General features: G+C 44.3%; 1 protein-coding gene across 1 annotated transcript in view; it reads right to left on the bottom strand.

Annotated features, from left to right (window-relative positions):
* IMP3 (IMP U3 small nucleolar ribonucleoprotein 3) overlaps positions 1-25,596 on the bottom strand; it is a 103,144-nt gene that overhangs the window by 2,896 nt on the left and 74,652 nt on the right. Inside the window, exon 6 of the mRNA XM_063426955.1 lies at positions 1,432-1,504. Coding sequence (XP_063283025.1) covers positions 1,432-1,504 — 73 coding nt within the window. The remainder of the gene's footprint in view (positions 1-1,431; positions 1,505-25,596) is intronic.

The raw sequence follows: 25,596 nt of genomic DNA, 5'->3' as shown, positions 1-25,596 counted from the left end.
CACCCCAGCTCCCCCCACTACCTCGTCCCCATTATTTCCTTTAGGTTGTAAGCTCAATGTTATCTAACTAAGCACTCTGTATAAAAAAGTGTAATGGCTACATCCCAGCTCACAGGAAGGGACCTGTATATTGTACGTTCTTCCCTACATCACTGCGGAATGTTGGCGGTTTATAAAAGCCAGTAATAAATACATGTCTAAATTCAGGAGGACAGAAATGGAAGGAGAGACTCTTCTCAGCCTCTAACTGAGAATATGACTTGTTGGCTTAGAATATATATTTATAATTTATTAAATATTTTACCAGGAAAGATACAATGAGATTTCTCTTGTTTTCAAGTCTGTCCTGGGTCCACAAAACATTGCATTGATACAATAGGGTACAATAAAATACAAAAACAATATTAATACACAATATATACAAAATTTAACATAGAACAAGTAGGAAATCTATAATCTACCATGACACATGCATTCTGTTTTGAGGTATGTCGAGAGGGATCTCTTAAAGGACTTTAAGCTTGGGGAAGATTTCAAAGTGTGTGGGAGGTTGTTCCATAATTGCGGTGCTCTCTAGGAAAAGGAGGATCGGGCTTCTTTCTTTTTGTATTGAGGTAGACTAAAGAAAGTGCTGGTACTCTATTGGAAATTATAGGAGGTGAGAACAGCCGGGTAGAGCATTCTGCTCAGGTAGGGTGGGAGCTTCCCAGAACAGTACTTAAACACAAGGCTGGAAAGATGAGGGGTGCGTCTGGATTCCAGTGACAACCAGTTTAGTTCTTTTAGCATATGAAATGACATCAATGACCAGCAGAAAATAATTCTGTTACGTTTAAGATGAACTAAAATGAATTCCATAAAAAAAATTATGGTAGACAACTGCTCTAATGTGGGAGCTGCTCTTGTAATATATTGATGGAGGTATTGACCTCTGAGGTAAGGAGACAATGAAGGGGAAATTGCTAGTAAGAAGTTTTTCATTGGGGGTATATGTAAAAACAGCTTGGAAAAGGTTCAGATCTTTTGTCTCCCTTTTTTCATTGACAAAGACTTTCAGTATGTACTAAGGAAATTACCTACAACAGGCCTCTGATCAGAATCAGAAGACACAGATTTTGAGCTGCTTAGAGGGACCACTCAGAGACGCACAGGTAAAATAAGCCCTGTAGGCTGGAGGAACTACAACTTTGGCTCTGAGCAGCTAACAGAATTGAGAGGATAACCTCCCAGGCTTTTCTGCAATTATTTATAAATGTGCCAACTTCAAAGAGAAATCTGAACTATTATAAAATTAAATTAACTCATTGTGTGTGGAGTGGCCTTTTAGTTTAGTGGTCCCTTAAGACTCCATGGACCAACACAGGATAATTATTATTTATTTTTAGGTTGCATTTGCAGATTTTTTTATTTTGTATTTTTTTTTACACTTACCTCTTCATTATATTCCATAACATGCTTTTTAATCTTTGAGGAGTCCACCCATGTCACAAAATCTTCCATGTTCCTAATGTGACAAAAAGAAAAATTGTTCAGCAACATACTTCACTATATTTTCCCTGTAGAATGTCAAACGGTCAAATAAATAACTGCCACAGTGTAGCACAAATTCTGTGTGCATATTCTGGATTAAACTATAACAGTAAATGGCAGATATGTTGAAGCACAAATCTAATCAGGCCAAATTACTCCTTAGAGCCACAGATTTTCAAAGCTGTCCAGGCTAGCACTCACCTGGACTATTGCTGTGCTAAATTGTACATTTTGCTCATCTGTTACAAAACGTCATTATAGCCTGTGGTATTGTATAATAGCTGCTGCAACATTCTCAAGCATCCAAATATTGGACAACTTTAAACACAGACTAAACTAAAGAAAATACATAATTTTAATGAAATCTGAAAATGTTATTATTGAAAATAAGATAGTGTTAAAGCCTTTCGATGCGTTACTTTCTAATGAATAAAGACTAATAACCCTTTAGTGTATCTATTGGAATAGCATTGTTTGGTGGGGGTGGTCATCTTTAGAGCGCTTTGGTTGGATAAACCACTTATCTGTTAAGTGTTATCAACCATTATCAACAAAGAATCTGTTACTGGTTCAGCTACCGTGACCTACAACCAGTCCGTAAGACCATTTTAGGTTGCTATGCTACCCACGTTCATTTAAGTATTTTTTTTCCCCATTGAAACCTTATCTTTTTAACCCCTTTAAGATGTTGGCAAAAGTTCATAACCAAAGCAAAACCTAGAATTTGAGCTATAGGTTAGTTCAACCACAATTTACCTCTTTCACATTTAGTGCACCCACTGTTATTATATATCATGCTGAGGACAAATAGGGATTTCATTTCACATCAAATATTTTTTATGTGAAATTTTATTTAATATAAAAAAATCTAAATAAGTGAGAGAAATGAAGAAATAATGTTATTTTCCAAGTTATGTATGTCATTTTAACTGTGACTGTCATAATGCTGTTTTACTGCAATAAAAACACATGTCCCACAAGTACAAGGATGCTGACATATGTACTGGCATGCTAAGGTTTTTGGAAGTTAAAGGGCCAAATAAGATCAGCAGCCTTCATTCATAGAAATCTGAATAACATTATTTTATGGGCCTATGTTGCCTTTGAGACTGTATGGCAGCCCAAGAAGGAAAATTTACACCATGACATACCATTTGCAAAAGCAGACAAACCCAGGGGTATTCAAAATTAGCTATTTTCAGGTCATTTTTTTTTTTTTTTTAAACAGCCACTTAGTCACAAACCCTGACCATTTTGTGTGAAAAATGCAAAAAACAAAAAAAACCACAAATATGAACACTTTCATATTTATTTATTTTTTGCATTTTTCACACAAAATTGCACTTTCACCAATGATAATATCATCCTTATATGGCTTACTGTTGTAAAACACTCATTTGTGTTCAGGTATGTCTCACAAGTATAAAAGTATCTGCCATGTACACATTTTATGGGGGTTTTGATAAGCTACAGGGCAGAAGATGGGACATAATAAAAAACATTTTAGTCTTCCTTCCTGGAAGTTTGATGAAATTATTTTTTTGGGCCTATGTTGCATTTGAGACAGTATTGCAACCTGGAAATTAACATTTCCACTATTATGGCATATCATTTTCAAAAGTAGACATCCCAGAGTATTCCAAATGTGTTGTTTGGTCTAGCCCAGGGGTAGGCAACCTTTTAGCAGCAATGTGCCGATATAGGATTGTGATCTCCCGTAGAGTGCCGATCCTATTTTTTTAAATTGAGGTGTGTATGCTGCTGTATTCTGCTTGTGTTATTTTTACTGTAATTGCTTTGTATCGTTGTATTTGTGCGTATATGAGCTATTATGAGTTGTTATTATATTGTATATGTGCACAGGGCCGCCATCAGGGGGTGACAACCATGATGGTTGTCACGGGCCCGGCGGCCCTGGGGGGCCCGGACTGCTCTGGCAGTCCTGGGCCCCACTTTCTTTCTCTGCACACATAGATAGCGAATATCGCTATCTATGTGTGCAGCCGCGGGCCCCCGGCTCCCTGTTACCGCAGAGGGGGCCCAGGCAGCACACAGCCTCTTCTCTTCTAATAACTCTCGTGAGACCCGGTTGCCAGGGCAACGCTCCGCGGGTCTCGCGAGAGTTATTGGAAGAGAGGAGAGAAGAGAAGAAGCTGTGTGCTGCCTGGGCCCCCTCTGCGGTAACAGGGAGACGGGGCCCCCCCACCGGACCACCAGGGATGGAATCTCCCCCTGCCCTGGACCCAGGTAAGCAGGGAGGGGGGAGAAACATTTAATTAAATTTAAAAACATTTTTTTAAAAATTATGTGAAAATGCCCCTTCCTCCCCCTCCCCACCAGATTGCACATTTACACACACACACACACTACATACACTGACACAACACACACATACACTGACACAACACACACACACTACATACACTAACACAACACACTCACACTACATACACTGACAACACACACACACTACATACATTATACTGACACACACTCTGGATTCACTACACTGACACACACTCTGGATTCACTATACTGACACACACTCTGGATTCACTATACTGACACACACTCTGGATTCACTATACTGACACACACTCTGGATTCACTATACTGACACACACTCTGGATTCACTATACTGACACACACTCTGGATTCACTATACTGACACACACTCTGGATTCACTATACTGACACACACTGGATTCACTATACTGACACACACTCTGCATTCACTATACTGACACACACTCTGCATTCACTATACTGACACACACTCTGCATTAACTGTACACACAGCATCCACTACACAAACATCCTGTATTCACAGTACACACACACTACATCCACCACACATTGAAACACTCTGCATTCACTATACACAGACACTGCGTCTAATACACACACTACATCCACTACAGACACTGCATCCACTAAACACATTTCATCTAGTACATACAAACACTACATCCACTACACAAACACACACATCACTGTACACACACTACATCCACTACTCAAACACACTCTGCATTCACTATACACACTGCATCCACTACTCAAACATTCTCTGCATTCACTACACATTAACACTCTGCATCCGCTACACTAACACACACTCTGCATCCGCTACACACTAACACACACTCTGCATCCGCTACACACTAACACACCCTCTGCATCCGCTACACACTAACACACCCTCTGCATTCACTACACTAACACACACACTCTGCATTCACTACACAATTACACACACTCTGCATTCACTACACATTTACACACACTCTGCATTCACTGCACTTACACACACACACTACATTCATTACACTGACACACTCTGCATTCACTACACACTAACACACTCTGCATTCACTAAACTATGCACACACTCTGGATTCACTATACTGACACACACTCTGCATTCACTAAACTATGCACACACTCTGGATTCACTATACTGACACACACTCTGCATTAACTGTACACACAGCATCCACTACACAAACATCCTGTATTCACAGTACACACACTACATCCACCACAAATTGAAACACTCTGCATTCACTATACACATACACTGCCTCTAATACACACACTACATCCACTACAGACACTGCATCCACTAAACACATTTCATCTAGTACACACACTACATCCACTACTCAAACACACTCTGCATTCACTATACACACTGCATCCGCTACACAAACACACACTCTGCATTCACTGCACAAACACAAACACTACATCCATTACACACATTCTAATTCACTTCCACTATACACACCACATTCAGTCCTGCATCATTGTCAGCGGACAAGGCAGGGCGTGAGCGGGCCCGGGAGGGGGGGGGGGGCAGACCTTGTGCTTTGTCAGGGGCCCCAAAATTTCTGATGGCAGCCCTGTATGTGCATTAGTAGTTTATGGTATCGTGTATGATACATATGAATGTGGGCTGTGTATGAGGGCTGCTTGTGGAATTGTGTGTGGATGGATATGTCACATTGTGTTTTTGGTAGTGTGTGGGGGCTGTTTGGGGTATCGCATGTGAGAGGCTGCATGTGGGATTGTGTGCATGTATGTGGATTGTTAGTGGTGTTGCGTTAGTGGGGATTGTGTGTATGTTTGTGTGTGGGCTTTTTGTATTTGTATGAGGGGAGGCTTATTCTGCAGGTCTGTGTATATCTAGCAGTGTGAGTGGCTTCCAGTTGGGTTCCAGTGGAGACCAGGTTGGCCAGGTACAGGTCAAGGACAGGAGCTGCAACAGCAGCTGCATGCTGCTCTACTACAATGTGGATTCCCATTCACAAGTGCTGGGAGGAACTGATCTGAGGTCACTTCCTCTACGTTCTGCAATGCATACATTGAGGATTTTCCTTCACCACCTTTTCGGATTAGCAGATATCTGAAGTATCACTGAGACGCCTGATAGGCCAGAGCCTGTTTGGCTCTAGCAGCCTTGAGTGCCGTGGAAAGACACCTCGAGTGCCGTGCACGGCACTAGTGCCGTAGGTTGCCTACCCCTGGTCTAGCCTCTTTATCAAAATGCAGATCACGTTTAGTGGTTATACTTTTATTTGAATTTTTTAACACACAAATTCCAGTTTTACATTACATTTCTTAATCCTGGCATATTGGTGCAATAATGACTCAATATTTTTAATTAACATTGTCTTGTAAATATAACAGTGGCCCCATGTACTGGTTTTCCAGTTATTTGGGGTAAGTCAAAGAACAAATTACATTAGATACCCATTTCAAACTTGAAAATTTGACAATGTTATATTTCTGGGCCTATGTCGCATTTGAGATCATATGAAAGGTTGGATAATTACCGTATTTATCGGCGTATAACACGCACCGGCGTATAACACGCACCTCATTTTTAGAAAGAAATTCCAGGAAATTTCCCCCCCTCCCATAGTATTCCCCCCCCCCATCCCATAGTATTCCCCCCCCTCATCCCATAGTGTTCCCCCTCATCCCATAGTGTCCCCCCCTTTCCATAGTATTCTCCCCCCCTCCCATAGTATTCTCCCCCTCCCCTCCCTTCCCATAGTATTCTCCCCCCTCCTCTCCCATAGTATTCTCCCCCTCCCCTCCCATAGTATTCTCCCCCTCCCCTCCCATAGTACTCTCCACCTCCCCTCCCATAGTATTCTCCCCCCTCCCCTCCCATAGTATTCTCCCCCCTCCCCTCCCATAGTATTCTCCCCCCCTCCCCTCCCATAGTATTCTCCCCCCCTCCCCTCCCATAGTATTCTCCCCCCCTCCCCTCCCATAGTATTCTCCCCCCCTCCTCTCCCATAGTATTCTCCCCCCCTCCTCTCCCATAGTATTCTCCCCCCTCCTCTCCCATAGTATTCTCCCCCCCTCCCCTCCCATAGTATTCTCCCCCCCTCCTCTCCCATAGTATTCTCCCCCTCCCCTTCTCCCCCCCTCCCTCCCATAGTATTCTCCCCCCTCCCTCCCATAGTATTCTCCCCCCCTCCCTCCCATAGTATTCTCCCCCCCTCCCTCCCATAGTATTCTCCCCCCCTCCCCTCCCATAGTATTCTCCCCCCCTCCCCTCCCATAGTATTCTCCCCCCCTCCCCTCCCATAGTATTCTCCCCCCCTCCCCTCCCATAGTATTCTCCCCCCCTCCCCTCCCATAGTATTCTCCCCCCCTCCCCTCCCATAGTATTCTCCCCCCCTCCCTCCCATAGTATTCTCCCCCCCTCCCCTCCCATAGTATTCTCCCCCCCTCCCCTCCCATAGTATTCTCCCCCCCTCCCCTCCCATAGTATTCTCCCCCCCTCCCCTCCCATAGTATTCTCCCCCCCTCCCCTCCCATAGTATTCTCCCCCCCTCCCCTCCCATAGTATTCTCCCCCCTCCCCTCCCATAGTATTCTCCCCCCCTCCCCTCCCATAGTATTCTCCCCCCCTCCCCTCCCATAGTATTCTCCCCCCCTCCCCTCCCATAGTGTACTTCCCCCCCCCTCCCCTCCCCTCCCATAGTGTACTTCCCCCCCCCTCCCCTCCCCTCCCATAGTGTACTCCCCTCCCCTCCCATAGTGTACTCCCCTCCCCTCCCATAGTGTACTCCCCTCCCCTCCCATAGTGTACTCCCCTCCCCTCCCCTCCCCTCCCATAGTGTACTTCCCCTCCCATAATTACTTACCTGTCCTGAAGCGTGGGCCGGCTTCACAGCGCGCACCGCGGTACGGGAACTTTAATTTCATGTTCCGGTTTCCGGCGGGACTGAAAGGAAGTGTGCACACTATTGTGCACACTTCCTTTCAGTCCCGCCGGAAACCGGAACATGAAATTAAAGTTCCTGTACCGCGGTGCGCGCTGTGAAGCCGGCCCACGCTTCAGGACAGGTAAGTAATTATGGGATATCGGCGTATAACACGCACCCACGATTTTTCCCCTATTTTCAGGGGAAAAAAGTGCGTGTTATACGCCGATAAATACGGTAGTTAAATAATACTAAAACTATGACTCCTCTCAAGCTTTTAATCGTTTTAAAAATAAACACCCTATGCAATCTAACTCGGACCGTAATCCCTCTCAAATCTTAAGCATCGCATTACCATACACACTTCTAACATTTTAACCCTGAATTTCACAGCTGCATACAAAGACTATACTCAAATACAAACACACACTAAATATATATAACATATAAATAGATGTAGTCAGTCAATACATTGTTAAACACAGATCTGCACACCAGTCAAGCCAGAAGACTTTCATTTCCCACATTTGCAGTGCTGTTACTACTGCAAGGGATTCTGGGTGGGCATATGCAAATGAGTTTAACAAAGAATCACATTTTTGCCTCATACTCTATACATGGATTTTATTGAGTTTGTGTCTACTGTATACAACAGATTCAAAACCACTCAAGAAGAGGTGCAAAGACAGATAACCACCCATGGACAGCTGTTTTATTGTTAATGCAACTATAGAGGTTGGCTTCTGGCTTGCTAATAAGTTGCATTAACAACAAAACACTTTCCCTCCCATAAGTCTCATGGTTTGAGCTCTGTGTGTGACTATATGCCTCTGGTCCCCTTAATTTAAAGGAAGCACACCACAATTAAACTATACATGGCTGGTATACAACACCACTTATTAACTTCATTCCCTAATAAGAGACCTTTCATGCCTACTTACCCCATACAAAATATTCTAAAAATGTATCCAACGCATAAGACCACCCAACGAATATTAAACGAGTACCTATTGACATGCCTACTCTGAATTACCAGATAAATATCCATTTGAAAGTAAAACAAAATCCGTTTAAAGGTTTTTCTTCGACCCAGGGAATTTTCTATTGAATCCTTGACAGTTCAGGCACGATTGCTTAACAGTAACAATCATTAAAATAAAAAATCATTAGATTCTCTTGCTATGACACTCAAAAACTAATCGGGTCCTCCAGTAGAAATTGTCTTTAGAACATTGTGCCTACAGACACCTGACCTGTATATCTGACCCTGTGTTGACAACATCTCCCATAATGCTCTTACAGCCATAAGGCTATTAAAGCATTAGTAGATTTGTAGTCCACACCATCTTGCATGCCGACGGTTACCATATAGGGATATAGGGTATCAGAAGACATCTGTATGAAGATATCCATCTGTCCTAAAAAAAATAGTTGTATATATTATTATTATTATATTATTTATATAGCGCCAACAAATTCCGTAGCGCTGTACAATGGGTGGACTAACAGACACATAATTGAGATCAGACCACTGGACGTACAGGAACAGAGGGGGTTGAGGGCCCTGCTCAATGAGATGCAGCAAGGTGAGCACTCACAGGCTTCAGAAGGATTAAAAATGATAGGTTTATTGAAGATTCATTAATCAACGTTTCAGCCCATGTACTGGACTTTCTTTAAGATCAAGAACGTTCTTCTGAAGACCATGAGTGCTCACCTTTCTGCATATCTTTCTACATAACTAACCCTTGGTTTGAAGCACATGGCAGCTTTTTGTTTTAAGTCTGTGTGCAAGGAACTTTTGAAAATTATATATATATATTTTATTAATTATTATTATTATTATGTTATTTATATAGCGCCATCAAATTCCACAGCGCTTTACAATGGGTGGACGAACAGACATGTAGGTGTAACCAGACAAGTTGGACACAAAGGAACAGAGGTGTTGAGGGCCCTGCTCAATGAGCTTACATGCTAGAGGGAGTGGGGTAAAATGACACAAAAAGGTAAGGACAGTATTAGACTAGTGACACTTGCAGAAGAGGAACCAGTTTGGAGCTATTAACAGTTTAATTGATACGCTTTTATGAAGAAGTGTTTTTTTTATGATTTTTTGAAGGAGTGGAGACTGGGTGAGCATCTAACGGAGGAGGGAAGAGAGTTCCACAGGAACGGTGCAGCCCTCGAGAAGTCTTGAAGGCGAGCATCAGAGGTGGGAGTACGGACCGAAGATAGACGTAAGTCTTCAGCAGATCGTAAGGGCCTAGACAGGACATACTTGTGTATAAGGGAGGATAGATAGGTGGGAGCAGCATTATGTAGCAATTTGAAAGCAAGAACCAGAATTTAAAATTGAGCTCTCTATTTTATAGGAAGCCAATGTAGGTACTGACAGAAGGGTGAGGCATGGGAGGTGCGGGCGGACAGGAAGATGAGCCTCGCTGCCGCATTCATTATGGACTGTAACGGCGCAAGTTGGGAGCACGTAAGACCACTGAGAAGCGGATTACAGTAGTCAAGGCGAGAACGGACAGTGGAATGGACCAACAACTTAGTCGCATCTGGCGTTAAGTAGGGGCGGATGCGCGCAATGTTTTTGAGATGGAAATGACAGGATTTGGCGATAGATTGAACATGAGGCTTGAAGGAGAGGTCGGAGTCAAAGAGAACACCTAGGCAGCGAGCCTGCGTGGTGGAGCTGACGGTAGCACAGTTGACTTGGAGACAGACAGACACAGGAGTAACAACACTTGAGGGAGGAAAGACCAGAATTTCAGTTTTGGTCAAGTTTAGTTTAAGGAAGTGGGCAGCCATCCAGTTAGAAACAGCAGAGAGGCAGTCAGAGACACTAGTCAAGAGGGACGGGGAGAGATCAGGAGAGGACAGGTAGATTTGTGTCATCCGCATAGAAATGATATTGGAAGCCAAAGCAGCTAATGAGTTTACCAAGGGAGGCAGTATAGATGGAGAACAGTAGGGGATATATATATATATGAGTAAGTTCAGTGGAACACACACACACACACACACACTTACTTCCAGGTTTAAATAAAAAATTGAATTTTTTCTTAATACACAAATTTATAAAATTATTTTTGATGACATTTGTGCCATAACCTCTACGGGAAGTTAAGTTCTTGTCATTACAAATTTCTTCTGCTGATCTTCGAATACGGCAAAACAGCAGTTCAAAATATTCAGCAAAATGAGCACATTATCAGATACGCCTCTAAAAAGACACAAAGATGTTGCCAAAGTCTAGCTATAAAGATTTGACAGCATCAAAGTGGTTAAAGCAACGTTGAGGTAAAGAAGCATTAATGCAGAATGACTGTGCGCAGGCAGGCATGAACCTAGAGTAATGAAGTGAGGATTTATCCTGTGTAAATGAAAAGAAATCATTATGTTAGTCAAATTCCACCACTTAATCCTAAAGCACATAAATTTCTTCCCAGGGATGCCGAATACTTGTACTGAAAAAATATTTTTCTCATCTATCTGGGCACAAAAAGAAGCTAGTGATACAAAATTAACTTTCATGCTTCTCCAAAGTTGTCAAAACCCCAGGAGTAGAAGGCAGGACATGACTGCCATGTTGAAAGGGCGTACAGAACAAGACCTTCCATTTCAACAATGTGGTTTAACAGCTTTTCAAATGACCATTTACATTGTTACAATGTCTGGTTTAAATTACAAAACACTGTGTGCATGCAGTGGTTCTATCAGTATATTTTTGATAAAGTACATTTAGTATTTGTTTTCACTCCTTCGTGAGTCTCAATTTTGCCGACAATTTATTTGTGGATGTCCCAGTTTTTAATTGATTCTACACCCTAACTGGATGCTTCGATTTATAGGGGTGGTTTTCATTATGCCGGTGTATGTGTTTAATCTGTAACTGTGTGCCTTGCATGGTACAAAATGCATTAGCATCTTCCCTTTGTGTCTCCTGCACATTATGTTCAAATACAATTTCATTTATAAAAAAAAAAAGATGATTTTAATCATTGTGATGGAGTACAAAATTAAAGACCTGAATGTAGGACTTGTCACTGGTGATTTATTGCATCTCTAAACAACACTTTACAGGAGACAACGGTTGTGATTCTAAATTGTGTTATTTTTATTTAAGCTTTTTTTTTTTTAATGAGGAGAGCATGTGTACAATAGAGTAGCACGCCACAGGTAATGCATTGTAAAATAATGTGTACACAGATGAACAAAGCCTCATTTACATTATGTATGACAACCCTTAATTTTAGCATGTTGAAGATAAATGTTTACACAATAAACTTAGCAATTATAACATGCAACAGTAAGCACATAAGACCGACCCGTGGACCCCATAACAAAATGCATCTTGTCAAATGCAGGGCCCCTTCCTATAAGAGCCATCGACATTGAGGAAAATTGCAAGATTTGTGCGTTTAAATGTACACTTTTTTTTATTTATTTTTATTTACAGTTCTGTGGGAAGATTGTATTACTTTTTGATCTCACCACAACTTTTAGAATTTGTAATAAAAAGAAAATATGAATATAAAACCAAAACGACGAAATGGCATATATATATATAAAAAAAGTACATTACATTTGCTGGAATCTCACTATTCCAATTCAATAATGCTTACACATCTGTGCTATTTCACAAACCTAGCACTCCAGATGGCAGTAGTGAGCTTTAGATCTGCATAAAGTGTACACACAATGATTTTATAATTGGGCCATTATAACTCTGTTAAGTAGGCCATATTAAAGCTCTTGGTAAAATTACACTTTCTGTTATAGAGTAGCAAAGAGAGGACTAAAGAAGCCTTTCAAGCTTTGTGTCAGATACCTGGAGAAAGTGATTAAAGGGACACTATAGTCACCTAAATAACTTTAGCTTAATGAAGCAGTTTTAGTGTATAGATAGACCATGCTTCTCAGGCATCACTTCTCAATTCACTGCCTTTTAGGAGTTAAATCACTTTGTTTCTGTGTATGCAGCCTTTGACACACCTCCCCTGACTCTGATTGACAGAGCCTGCAAGAAAACAAAAAAATGGTTTCACTTTCAATCAGATATGATTTACCTTAAAAATGTTCTCTTGCGCTGTAAATTGAACTTTAATCACATACAGCAGGGTCTAGCAAGTTATTAACATAGAAGGGGATAACAAAATCTAAATTAGACAGAACTTGCAATAAAGAAATGATAAACTTTAGAAGACTCTTTACAGGAAGTGTTTAGGAAGGCTGTGTAAGTCACATGCAGGGAGGTGTGACTAGAGCTGCATAAACAAAGTGATTTAATGCCTAAATTGCAGAGAATTGAGCAGAGACTGCAGGGTCATGATCTATACACCAAAACTGCTTCATTAAGCTAAAGTTGTTTTGGTGACTATAGTGTCCCTTTAACCCCTTAAGGACCAAACTTCTGGAATAAAAGGGAATCATGACATGTCACACATGTCATGTGTCCTTAAGGGGTTAAACTGAAAAAGACAGCAATTTGCACTCTGTAAGTTTCAAAGATATTCTCGAAAGACGCAAAAACAAAAAAGCTTTTCACTTAAAATATTTCAAATGTTTGAAAATATCTGGAAAAACCAGGAGAAAAAAAAAAACCTCTCAAAATAGAATGTGATCTTTATAAACCACTCCTCGCTACTTGATTTCCCATTACAGTAGAAAGCATTCTGCAGCACTTGAAAAGCAGCTGTTAACATCACAGGATGTAGTTTTATAGAGGATACAATCAGAATGATGAAGAGCATGGCACTAAAAGTGAAATATTAATGCGATATACACTTTTCCTGCTGAGGAGAAAAGAAAATGCTGCATAGTACTCCAAGAAAATCAGACAGGCTTTATACACAGCTTACCAGGTTTATAAAAAAGGTCACTTAAATTCCCTTCAGAAGTAAACAATCAGGAGATATATGTACCGTATATACTCGAGTATAAGCCGACCCGAATATAAGCCGAGGCCCCTAATTTTACCCCAAAAAACTGGGAAAACTTATTGACTCGAGTATAAGACTAGGGTGGAAAATGCAGCAGCTACTGGTAAATTTCTAAATAAAATTAGATCCTAAAAAAGTTATATTAACTGAATATTTATTTACAGTGTGTGTGTATAAAATGAATGCAGTGTGTTTGTGTGTGTGTGTGTGTGTGTGTGTATGAATGCAGTGTGTATATGAATGCTGTGTGTGTATGCAGTGTGTGTATGAATGCAGTGTGTATATAATGAATGGAGTGCAGTGTGTGCATATGAGTGCAGTGTGTGTATGAGTGCAGTGTGTATATAATGAATGCAGTGCAGTGTGTGTATGAATGCAGTGTGTGTATGAATGCAGTGTGTGTATATAATGAATGGAGTGCAGTGTGTGTATATGAGTGCAGTGTGTGTATATGAGTGCAGTGTGTGTATGAGTGCAGTGTGTGTATGAGTGCAGTGTGTATATAATGAATGCAGTGTAGTGTGTGTATATGAGTGCAGTGTGTATGTATGAGTGCAGTGTGTGTATATAATGAATGCAGTGCAGTGTGTGTATGAATGCAGTGTGTGTGAGTGCAGTGTGTGTGTGTGTGTGTGTGTGTGAGTGCAGTGTGTGAGTGCAGAGCATTGGTGGGGGTGGGCATTTTATTAATTATTATTATTATTTAATTATTATTGTAATATATATATATTTTTATGTTATTATTTTTTATTTTTTTATTTTTTATTTTTTATTTTATTATTATTTTTTTTATTTTTTTTTTCGTCCCCCCTCCCTGCTTGTTAGCTGGCCAGGGAGGGGGGCTCTCACTCCCTGGTGGTCCAGTGGATGGGCTGTAGGAGGGGGGCTGTCAGGAAGCTGTAACTTACCTTCACCGCAGCTCCTGTCAGCTCCCTTCTCTCTCCTCCGTCCGTGCAGCTCCCAGGTCAGCTCCCTCTGCAACTCTCGCGGCCGCGCGGAGCGTTGCCACGGTAACCCGTGGCAACGCTCTGACCCCGCGGCTCTCGCGAGAGTTGCAGAGGAAGCTGACCTGGGAGCTGCACGGACGGAGGAGAGAGAAGGGAGCCGACAGGAGCTGCGGTGAAGGTAAGTTACAGCTTCCTGACAGCCCCCGGTCCTTGTCTGTATTATGGCAATGAAAATTGCCATAATACAGACAACTGACTCGAGTATAAGACGAGTGAGTGTTTTTCAGCACAAAAAATGTGCTGAAAAACTCGTCTTATACTCGAGTATATACGGTAAGTTGCATATTTTATTTTACTTTTGCAGCAACTCCAAGTCTCATCAAGCAAATAAATAAGAATGATTTTTTCTTTTAGGCATTTTTCCCTTGCAATGAACAAACACTGATATTCGGTGTTTGTTTGTTCATCTAACATTTCTATTGATTTATTAATCTTTCTGACGAATGAATGAATGTATGAAATTCACGTTCGCATGTCCAAGTGTTTCACTGGGACCTCACAGTCTGTCTAGTGTGGGCAGATGACGTGTCCCACAGGGACTTCCTCTACCCACACAAATATGGCGGCGCCCTGAATATAGATCAGGGCAGAAAATAAAGAATAAAAAATAGGTAATCTGGGAGGCTTAGTGGGTGACTAAGGGGTCGTTAGATGTAGTGGAGTCGGGAGGGGGGTTTAAAAAAAACAACAACAAAAAAAAACGGGATTTGGCCATGACAGTGCCGCTTTAATGTAAAAGATGTATAAGGTATGTACTGTGCATAGGGGGTCATGCATCACTGTACATATACAGCAAACTGAAAAAAGGAAAATATTTTATATTCATAGATATAGATATATTAAGTCTGTGATGCAATGGTTCGTGAGGAGGGGGGCTGAGGACTGTAAATAATTAGTGATATTTTTTTAACATCTGAAGAGAATGGATGTTGTCAGAAGAGGGAATCTTTTTGATTTGGACAAGGATCATCTAGCATGACCCAGGACATGTCCTGAGAATCTCCTGGGATGTTGCTCCAGCAGGCTGTGGGATATTCTGCAAATTTAGTAATTAGAACAGGGGTAGTCAAGCTTTTTCTACCTACCGCCCAGTAAAGCGTCTTTCTTGATGGCAAAACGTCCTTACCGCTCACCAGTTTTCTATTTTTTTTTGTGCAAGTGCAGAATATTTTTTTTTTAAAGGAGGGTGTTAAAAAATGAAGAAAAAATTTACTTAAGTTTATCTTTGTATTTCTACTTTATGCATGTTTATGTTGTTACCTTTTTAAAGTTTAATGAGAAAACAATAAAGTAAATTGAAATTACCTTCTACTAGTGATTGAGATCCTGTAGGCGGTTGCTGCGAGACTAAATATTTGACATCTGGTTCGATTTTCGGGAGGAACAAATTAAGGTTTCCTCTTTCGGTGATATTCAGACGGTTTCTCTGTTTGTTCATAATAGGATTTCTCATCCGTGCATCAGCTTCCCTCCTCAATTCCCCCATTTGTTTTATTTTCCATCTTTTATCCTATTCTACAAGTACTCTTCTCCTCCTATTTTAAAATATTTACATGCTATCGTGTATCCCTCTTCTCCAACTCCTCCCCTTCCTCGACCCGTGTTTTAAACTTGTGCGCGAGAGGGAGGATTCTGCTTGTGCCGTAGAACCCACTACCGCACACCTGGAATCTATTTACGACCCATGAATAAGAAGGTCTGCTCAAAGAGGGAATTGAGATGATAATTTCAAACTGAAAGCCAAAGTAGTCGAGTTAGAATATTCTCCCATTCAGTTTCTGGATCAATGTATAATAAGAGAAATACTACACCCTCAGTGTCTAGATCAATCAATATTAGATAAGAGTTATACTGTACAACGCCTGTGCCTGGATCAAAATATATAATTATAGAAATAACCTCTTAAAGTTAGGGGGGAGAGGCACAACTTTCTGTTCTTGCCTGTAGTGCAAAATGAGCCAGCTACAGCTCTGCAGAGAATTATAGGAAGTGTAGCCAAACCGCTTTTGGAAATGTGTTCCCAAGCAGTTGAAAAATGGAGCAATATCTTATAAAACATTTTAAAAACTTGTATGACAACATTCTAAAAACATTACACTCAAAGCGAGAATATACACTCCTCATTAGAAATATTTGCTATACAACACCTGTGAAAACATGTTAACACCAGTTGTAAATAAACTGAGCAATCATGTCTGCCGAGTCAATCAATCAATCACAAGTTTTTAAGTTGAATATGTTTCCTGCTTAGAAGAACATTGTGACATTTTTTTTTAATTTTACACTGCGTACGTATTTACCATCTTTACTGCTAGGTTATTGTAGATGTTTAAATTTCTTAAAAAAGGTACAATAAAACAAGATTTGTACGGACATTAGCCATAAGTAGAGTTGAGTGGACACCTGGATGTTCGGGTCCGGCGGGTTAGCCTGAACTTTGAAAAAAAGTCCAGGTTCGGGATCGAACCTGACCCTGAACCAGAACCCCATTGAAGTCAATGGGGACCCGAACTTTTGGGCACAAAAATGCCTCTAAAAAACTCCAGGAAAGGGCTAGAGAGCTGCAAAAGTGAGTAAAATGGGGGTAGGGAAATCACTTAAAATAACATAAAAATTAAAAATACAGCTGAGCCATAAAATAGCACTAGATGGAATCTTTGATTTTAGCTTTGGAAGAACATAAATCAAAACCTAAAGCATGGCTGTCAGGAGGATCACCAGAATTATCCATTTGAGAGAGGGTTGAGGTGCAGGGTATTCTCTTTCATTGTTCAAACTAAGCTCAACTCCTGATGCATGGAGAAAAGGCCTTCATAAGCCTCTGCTATTGTGTACATAGTTTATACTAAGTGACCCATAGGTTGAGGAGGCGGTGACCGTGGCGGTGTAGGTGGAAGAGGCGGTGACCGTGGTGGTGTAGGTGGAAGCGGCAGTGGAGGAGGAGGAGGTAGCCAACACTGTTTTTTTATTTTTTTTTTTTTTTTTTTTTTTTTTTTTTGTAAATATGATTTTTATTATTTTCAAAGAATTTTTTCAACATATGGTAAGTTACATGTCGAGACTCGCAGGTCTCCATTAAAACTTTCAATAGGTAGTATCATCGGTTGCATGCATTCACAGTATTTCAAGGGCACATGCGTCTTTGTGTAGTAGGGACTCGCAGGACCCTTGTGAAGTACATATAAACTGTCGCCTTTTGATTTTTATAACATTTGGTTCACTTTAGAACTTTAGAATGTGTAGGCTCTGAATTCTCAACCCTGTTTTGTCCCAGTTTCTTAAATCGTTTAACGCATTTACCCTCATTAGGAGATGTATCTCATGTCCTATGTATTATGTCTGTGTGTGTCTGTGTGTGTGTGTGTCTGTGTTGTTTGGCCCTCATCTTAAATGTAGCGTGTGGCGGGTCCTGAGACTGCCGGTGTCCGAGCTTCCTCCGTTCCGAGGCCCTGTCTTTTGGTGTTCGTTTCTTACGTGTTTCGTTTCTCTTCCTAGGTTTGAGTTATGTGTCTCCTGTTCTCTGCTATGGCAGAGGTCTGAGTTACCTGTTAGATGTGTGTCCTATCCCCTCCCTACCTTGTCTGTCCGGGGTTGTGTGTCCCATCTGTCTTGAGGACGTCCCGGATTTAACCCTGTCTTTGGTAGTATGTGTGGGGTCAGTATGTGCGTGGATTCTCACCCTTCTATCTAGGTGGGGGTCGGGGTCCCGGTCTCAGCATTTTGGAGTAGTGGTGGGGTATCCCTGTGTTGGGGATTCTTTCCCTCCCGCGGTCAGTGTTCGTAAGGCCGTTGCATATTAAGAGTCTGGTAGAGATATAATCATCTCTTGGAAACCTGATGTGGTAGAATTTAGTATCCAGTGTGTCCATGTATTGAGGTATTTTTGGAAGGTGTCGTTTGCTGTGTTATGGAGTTCCTCAAGGGATCTGAGTTCCTCCATTCGTGTGAACCATATCTTGAGGGGAGGAGTGACTGGTTGCTTCCAGAATTGGGGTATCAGTGCCTTGGCTACGTTTAGGATGCGGATAGTGAGCGATCTTTTGTATGCGTTCTTAGTGGTCTGAGTGTGATGTAGCAGCATTGCTGCCGGGGTGAAAGGTGGCGGGTCGTCTGTGTATTGGCAAATGATTTGGTGTATGGTTTTCCAGTATGAGGTAATCTTGTTGCATTCCCACCATATATGTAGGAGAGTGCCCTGTTCCTTTTCGCATCTCCAACATAGTGGGGAATGTGTCGGGATTCGTGTGTGTAGTGTTGCGGGAGTGTAGTACCAGTGGGTCAATAGCTTGTATGCCGTTTCCTGTGTTTTACTAAAGCTTGAACAGTGGTGTGTGAGGTAGCAAATTTTTTCCCATTCATCTTTATCTATTGTGTGGCCTAGTGTTGCCTCCCATTTCCCCATAAATCATGGTTGTTCAACTGGCGTTAGTGTTAGTAGTAGGGTGTATAGGACGGATATTCCATGTGTCAGTGGGTGGGGGTCCATGCAGAGATTCTCGAAAGTGGTGGTTGCCCTTGTAAGTATGGGACCCTGAGGGAGGGAGGTTATGTAGCTCCTTATTTGCCTGTATTTGAGGTGTGTTAAGAAGGTGTGTTCCGATTGTCCCCGTAAGTCGTCTATGGTCTTGGGGCCTCTAGGTGTGAGTACATGTGTGAGTCTGGGTAGAGGATCTTGGATTAGGTCCTTGAATGCTCTCGGGTCTGTTCCGGGGGGGAAGTCGGGGTTATAAGTGAGAGGTAGTAGGGGGGTGGGATAGGTGGTGAGACCGTGCTTCCCTTTGGCATGGTTCCATTCCCATAGAGTCGCTTTTGTGTATGGGGAGTGTGTTGCGTGCCCTGTCGATACGTCAGGTGGCAGCCACGGCAGCACTGCGACCGGGATTCCCACCTCATGTTCCTCCACCTGTTTCCATAGTTTTTGTGTGCCTGTTTTGGTCCATTCCACTATCCGTAGAAAGTGGCATGCCCTGTAGTACAGAGTGAAGTCCGGCAGTGCCAGCCCACCTCTGTCCTTCGGCTGCGTTAGGAGGGCATGGTTGACTCTGGGTTTTTTCCCATTCCACACATATTGAATTATGGCTGTGCGTAGCGTGGCGAAATATGTGCGTGGGATCTGTATTGGGATTGCTTGAAACAGGTAGAGCAGGCGCGGTAGGAAGTTCATCTTTACCACCTGAATGCGGCCTAACCATGATATATGGGGGTGTGCCCATTCCTGCATCTCTGTGCTCATTTTCGTTAGTAAGTCAGTAAAGTTTACTTTAAATAGGTCCCCTGCCTTCCTTGTCAACCAGACTCCTAAGTATTTTAGCTTCTGAGTCGCCCATTGGATCGAGTGGTGTTGGCGCAGGGCTTCCGCCCGTCGTTCAGGGATGCTTACGTTTAGTATGAATGATTTGTTCAGATTGATCTTTAGATTAGAAAGTCGCCCGTATTCCTGCAATGTTTTAAGTATGTTTGGGAGTGAAATTTCGGGATTAGTCACGTAGAATAGTAGGTCGTCGGCATATGCCGCTACCTTGTGGTGGATCGGTCCCGTCCTCATCCCCGTTATGTCCGGATTGTTTCTAATGGCCACCAGTAGTGGCTCCAGGGCTAGGACGAAGAGGATCGGTGACAGGGGGCATCCCTGGCGCGTACCGTTTAGTATATCGAATGGTTCCGAAGGGGCTCCATTTACAATCACCTGCGCGGATGGTTGCGCATACAGAGCTTCTATCCAGCCCCTGATGCCCGGGCCTAGGCCTATGTGGGCGAGGGTCCGGAATAAGTATTTACAACCCACTCTGTCGAAGGCCTTCTCCGCGTCCGTGGATAGCAGGAGAAGGCCACCGGCAGTGCGCGCGCCTCTATGCATCAATGTAAGGGTGCGCATGGTGTTTTCTCGCGCCTCCCTCCCGTGTACAAACCCCACCTGGTCCGGGTGTATCAGAGTGGGTATATATGATTGTAGTCTATTCGCTAGTATTTTAGTCAAGAGTTTGAGGTCGCTGTTTATTAGGGAAATAGGGCGGTAGCTTCCGCAGTGTTCCCTATCCTTTCCTTCCTTTGGGATAATAGTGATGTGCGCTGCCAGGGATTGCTTGGGGAGTGGGTGATCCTCTTTTATGGCGTTAAACGTCAATATGAGTGGGGCATATAGTATGTCTGCGTGCGCCTTATAATAGCATAGTGGTAAGCCATCTGGGCCCGGGCTTTTGCCCGTTTTCGTCTGTTTCACTGCTGTGGTCAGTTCATCTAGTGTTATCTCCCTGTCTAGTAGGTCAGCCGTGTCCCTGTCTATCTTAGGTGTCGAGTTGAGCGTCAGGTATGCATCGATGGAGTTCGTCAGTCTCGTGTCTGCCTGGTGTGTGTGTGGCCCGTGTAGTGCGTATAGATTAGCGTAGTATGCCCTGATTGTTTCCTGTATCTTGCAAGGCAGTCTGTGTAATGTGTTCTTATCATCTCGTATGCGGTCAATGTACGTCTGTTGTCTGCGTTTGGCTAACATCCGTGCCAGTAGCCTACCACTTTTGTTGCCATGTAGTGCGAAAAAGGCGGTATGTCGCAGCGCGTCTCTGTGATATTTTGTCTGGAGCATCTTGGTCAGGTCCCTGCGTAGTGTGAGTAGTCGACTTTGCGATTCGGGCGTCTGGTTGACTGTTCAGGTTATCGATCTCCCTAATTTTTGTCAGAGTGTCTGCCATGGCTGCCTCCCTTTGTCTCTTTAGTTTAGCGCTTTTTTGAATAAAGTGGCCCCGAATCACACTCTTGTGTGCTTCCCACATGATCGTCGGGGATGTTTGGGATGGGGTGTTTGTGGCAAAATATTCATGGAGAGCCGTGTCGATTTCCGCTTTTACCTCCGGTACGGAGAGTAAGTGTTCGTTGAGTCGCCACTTAGAGACTTTGGGTCTGTAGAGTGGGGATTTTATCGTGAGTGTCACGGGGGCATGATCTGACCAGGTGGCCGTACCGTGTTCTACTCGTAGGGCGAGTGGGAGATGGTATTGGGTCATAAAAAAATAATCTATTCTGGTATAGGAATTGTGTGGGTGGGAGTAGAACGTATACTCCCTCTCGTCTGGGTGGTGGGCTCTCCAACTGTCTACTAGGGTGTATTTGGATATGAGGCGTTTGAGCGTGTTCAGGTGTTGTATGGGTATGTGGGATGTGCCTGTGGACGTGTCCCATTTAGGGTCTAGGGCAATGTTGAAGTCCCCTCCTACGATCAGTGTACCCTCCGTAAACCCCTGTATCTTGCGGAGTATTCCTGCCAGGAATTTGTGATGTCTCTGGTTGGGGGCATATATGTTGGCGAAGGTATATGTCTGACCCGCTATCGTTCCCTTGAGGAGAACATATCTCCCCTCCCTGTCCGTCTGTAGGCCCCGTTCCTGAAACGGGATTCCTCTGTGTATCAAAATTGCTGTTCCCCTGGCCTTCCCCCCGTGATAGTCGCTATAGTAGCCTGTGGGATAATGGTGATTATGTAGCTTCGGTCTCGCACCCTCTTTGAAGTGCGTCTCTTGGATAAATACTATGGACGCCCTAGCGGCGTAAAAATCTTTCAGGGCTGTTGACCTCTTTTCAGGTTTGTTCAGTCCTCTTGCATTTACGGTTATAAGTGTGAGGTTAGCCGGGGTCAACGACATTTTGCGCTATATCTATCCGGTCCTCGGACCCGGCAGTCCCAGGCCGAAAGTTAAATTGAGTGTGTGTAGTGTTTGAGGTGTTTGTGAGTGTACAGTGTGGGGTATCCGCCGTCTGTTCGGCGTTAGGGTATTAGCGTCTCGGTGGTCGTGGGGGCTCTTGGCCGCCCCTGGGTGTTAAGCTTCGACCCCTTGTGAGTGACGCCTGTCCCTCGTGGGTGTGGCTGGAAGGCCTAGGCCTCAACGTGTGTATGGAAGTGTCCTGGTTGCTCGCTCCGCGAGTCTCCCTCTGGTGTGACCTAGTGTCTCTCACCTAGTCCCTAGGTGTCCCCTTTGTGGCTCTGTACGATCGTGTATTCTTCTCGTGTCCTCGCCAGTGTACAAGTGTGACATTAGCAACGTATACCATGTAACACGATAATTAACATAAAGGAAAACAGTAACAGTGAAAATAACAGCATGCATTGTCAATTATTAGCCTTATGCCCTCTTAGGTTGTCATCTGTATTCTAATTCCTCCGTTCACCTATGGAGGCATCTATGTGTTGCTTGTCGACCCGTCCCCCACCCACTGGGATTCCCAATTCCCTCCCATCCCTACCCATCGGCTCCCCATTCTATCTGTTGAGATTCAGTCATATAAAAGTACCTCCCGGCTCCTGTGTAGTCGTCTTATATTTGAGCCCTTGGGTGGCTATTTCCCTCTCACCCCCCCCCCCTCCCACCACAATGAAGCAGCCCCTCGACTCGTATCCTATTTAGAGATCGTACCCTGCTTGGAGCCCAATTCTATCTGTGTGCATGTGCCAGGGGTCTGAGCGAGGCGGGCCCCCGCCCCTCCAGCCTGCTCCTGTCCAGGTCATCACAAGGCCTTCGTGGGGGGGGATGGTTGCCCGTCCCGGTCCTCCCTCCCTTCTCGCCTCCCCTAGAGCTGGCCCCTGAGTATCTTCGATCCCTTGTTATCTGTCCCTCCCACCCTCCTCCCCTTGCCCCCACGTTGTGGCACTCATAGGGTAGTTAGCAGTTTGTAAGCAGGGTTACACATGAGCATTAAAAGTCTCTCAGGCCTGTCGGCCAGTAAAGTGTGATACTTGCGATTGGAGGTGTGAGTCATGGTGCTCATTGCAAAATGTCCTTGCGTGATAGTCCTTGGGTCTGTAACTTGCGAGTGTAGGCCACTTGTCTGCATGTAAAAGATGCACTCCCGTGCGACGGGTTACCCCCAGTTTGTGTAGGTCACGCTGAGGTTCTTCTCGGTCTGTGGGAGTCCGGTGGCGGGGAGGGATGGAGTTCAGCAAGGTGGAGTGTGTTCCCAGTAGGGGGGGTCGAGTCGATTTAAGTCCTGATAATGGCTGGCTTTACCCCCTTTCAGAGGCCACGTGGGCCGGTCGCTTGTTGTCGAGTGATCCTTGGGGGTTGGCTACTTGCCGTTCGTGGTTTCGGGCCCTGGGCGGGTGTATAGAGGACTAAGGGATCTGGCCATTGTAGAGGGGCTGGTGTGATCTGGAGTTCTCTCCCCAGTTCCTCTATATCGGCATAGTCCTTTATCATGTATGGGCCTCTATGCGTGTGAACCTGTAATCCGGTCGGGAAGCACCAGCGGTACTTGATCCTATTGGCCTGTAGTTGTCTAGTAAATGGACGTAAAGCTCTACGATAGGCAAGGGTGGTAGGAGAGAGATCCGGGTATAGTTGGACCTCTGTGTTGCCCAATAGTATTCTGTTGGACTCCCTGGCTTTGCGCAAAATTTCCTCTTTTAAGTGATAGTCTGTGAGGCAGCATATGGCATCTCTTGGCAGGCTCCCGGGAGGGCCTTTAGGTCTCAGTGCCCGATGTGCTCTCACCATGTGGATAGGTTCCTGCTGGGCGCGGCCCAGTATATTGTTAAAGAGACCCATGAGGGTTGCCTGTATTGGAGCAGCTTCATCAGCATCTTCAGGGATCCCCCTGACTCTAATATTCTGTCTTCTACCTCGGTTGTCGAGGTCCTCCAAATGATGTGCCATCTGCTGGAGTCGCTGGGTGGAGAGTTGTATGGCGTCCGTGTTGGCAGACTGCGCCGCCTGCATATGGTCGCAGTCCGCTTCAATCTGGGAGACTCTTTGACTTAGGCCGCAAAACTCCTCCCGCATGGCCTGTAGTTCCGCAGTGATGGACGCCCGGAGGCTATTGTTTGCTTCCGTCAGGTCTGCCTTGGTAGGTAAATTGCGGAGGATGGAGAGCCATTCCGGGTTCGGCTCTGAAGGGCAAGGCAGTGGTTTCTCTACTTGTGTGTCATCCCCACTCCATATCGGTGTCGGGAGGGCCTCTCCCGTGGCTAACGAGTCAGTGGAGGCCTGTGTTTCTCCGTCGGCTTGATTTGTCAGGAATCGCCGCATGGAGGGGTTCGATGTTCCCCTCGGGGTGTCTGCGGGCTTCGAGGCTTGCGTTGCCTTCTGTGATTTGCCCATTTTCGGGGCAATTGGGTGCTACTGGCGAGGATTTGCTATGAGCCTTGCGGGGAGCTCCGGGTTCACGCCGCCATCTTCCTCGGCTTCCAGGCCACGCCCCCTTGTTTTGTTTTTTTAATTGGGGTAGCCCCCAAAATATTGGGACATATAAAAAAAGAAAACTCTGGGGGGCGGAGCCTGACTTGCTAGCTGGATGGACGCACATCAGAGAGGCTCCCGGAAAATAATAGTTTCCTTGCAACTAACCCCTCATCTAAAGGTTGAAACTACGCCAAGCAGAGCTACCCACATCATGGAGACCCTGGCAAGTATTGAGACACCTTTTCCGGGTACTACCGATACCGGGAGCCCGAGGTGGTTGACTGCGGCCGGCAGGTGCCGGAGCAGGGGAGAGGCAGCCGCTCTCCCCCTCTCTGCATCGGCGGAGCGGACCCACTGATCTCCTACCCCCCCCCGGCCCGGAACTAAACAGAAACAGGCACATGGGATGGTGCTGAGTGAGCAGACGGCGAACACGGGGACACACAACATGGCGGATGCCACGTGCTCCTCAAGCAGCTGCGGGGAGAGACCTGATCTCGCGACCTGAATAGACAGCATATTCGCCGCCTTTTGGAACAAAATAGAACAACGACAAACTACCAGGCAAGAAACAATAGTTCACCCGCCTCAGCGATCACCTCCACGCACCCAGCAGAGACCTGCGGCAACGAAAGAGGTGAGAGCAGGAAACAAGCGGAGGAGAGGGCAGCCTCCCCCACCTGTACAAGCCAGCCCACGGTTGAAGAGGGAAGCGGCT

Source organism: Pelobates fuscus, chromosome 7 (genome assembly GCF_036172605.1).
Source record: "Pelobates fuscus isolate aPelFus1 chromosome 7, aPelFus1.pri, whole genome shotgun sequence".
NCBI lineage: Eukaryota > Metazoa > Chordata > Amphibia > Anura > Pelobatidae > Pelobates > Pelobates fuscus.
Note: the sequence above shows the minus strand (reverse complement) of the source record. Positions and strands in the feature narration are given on the sequence as shown.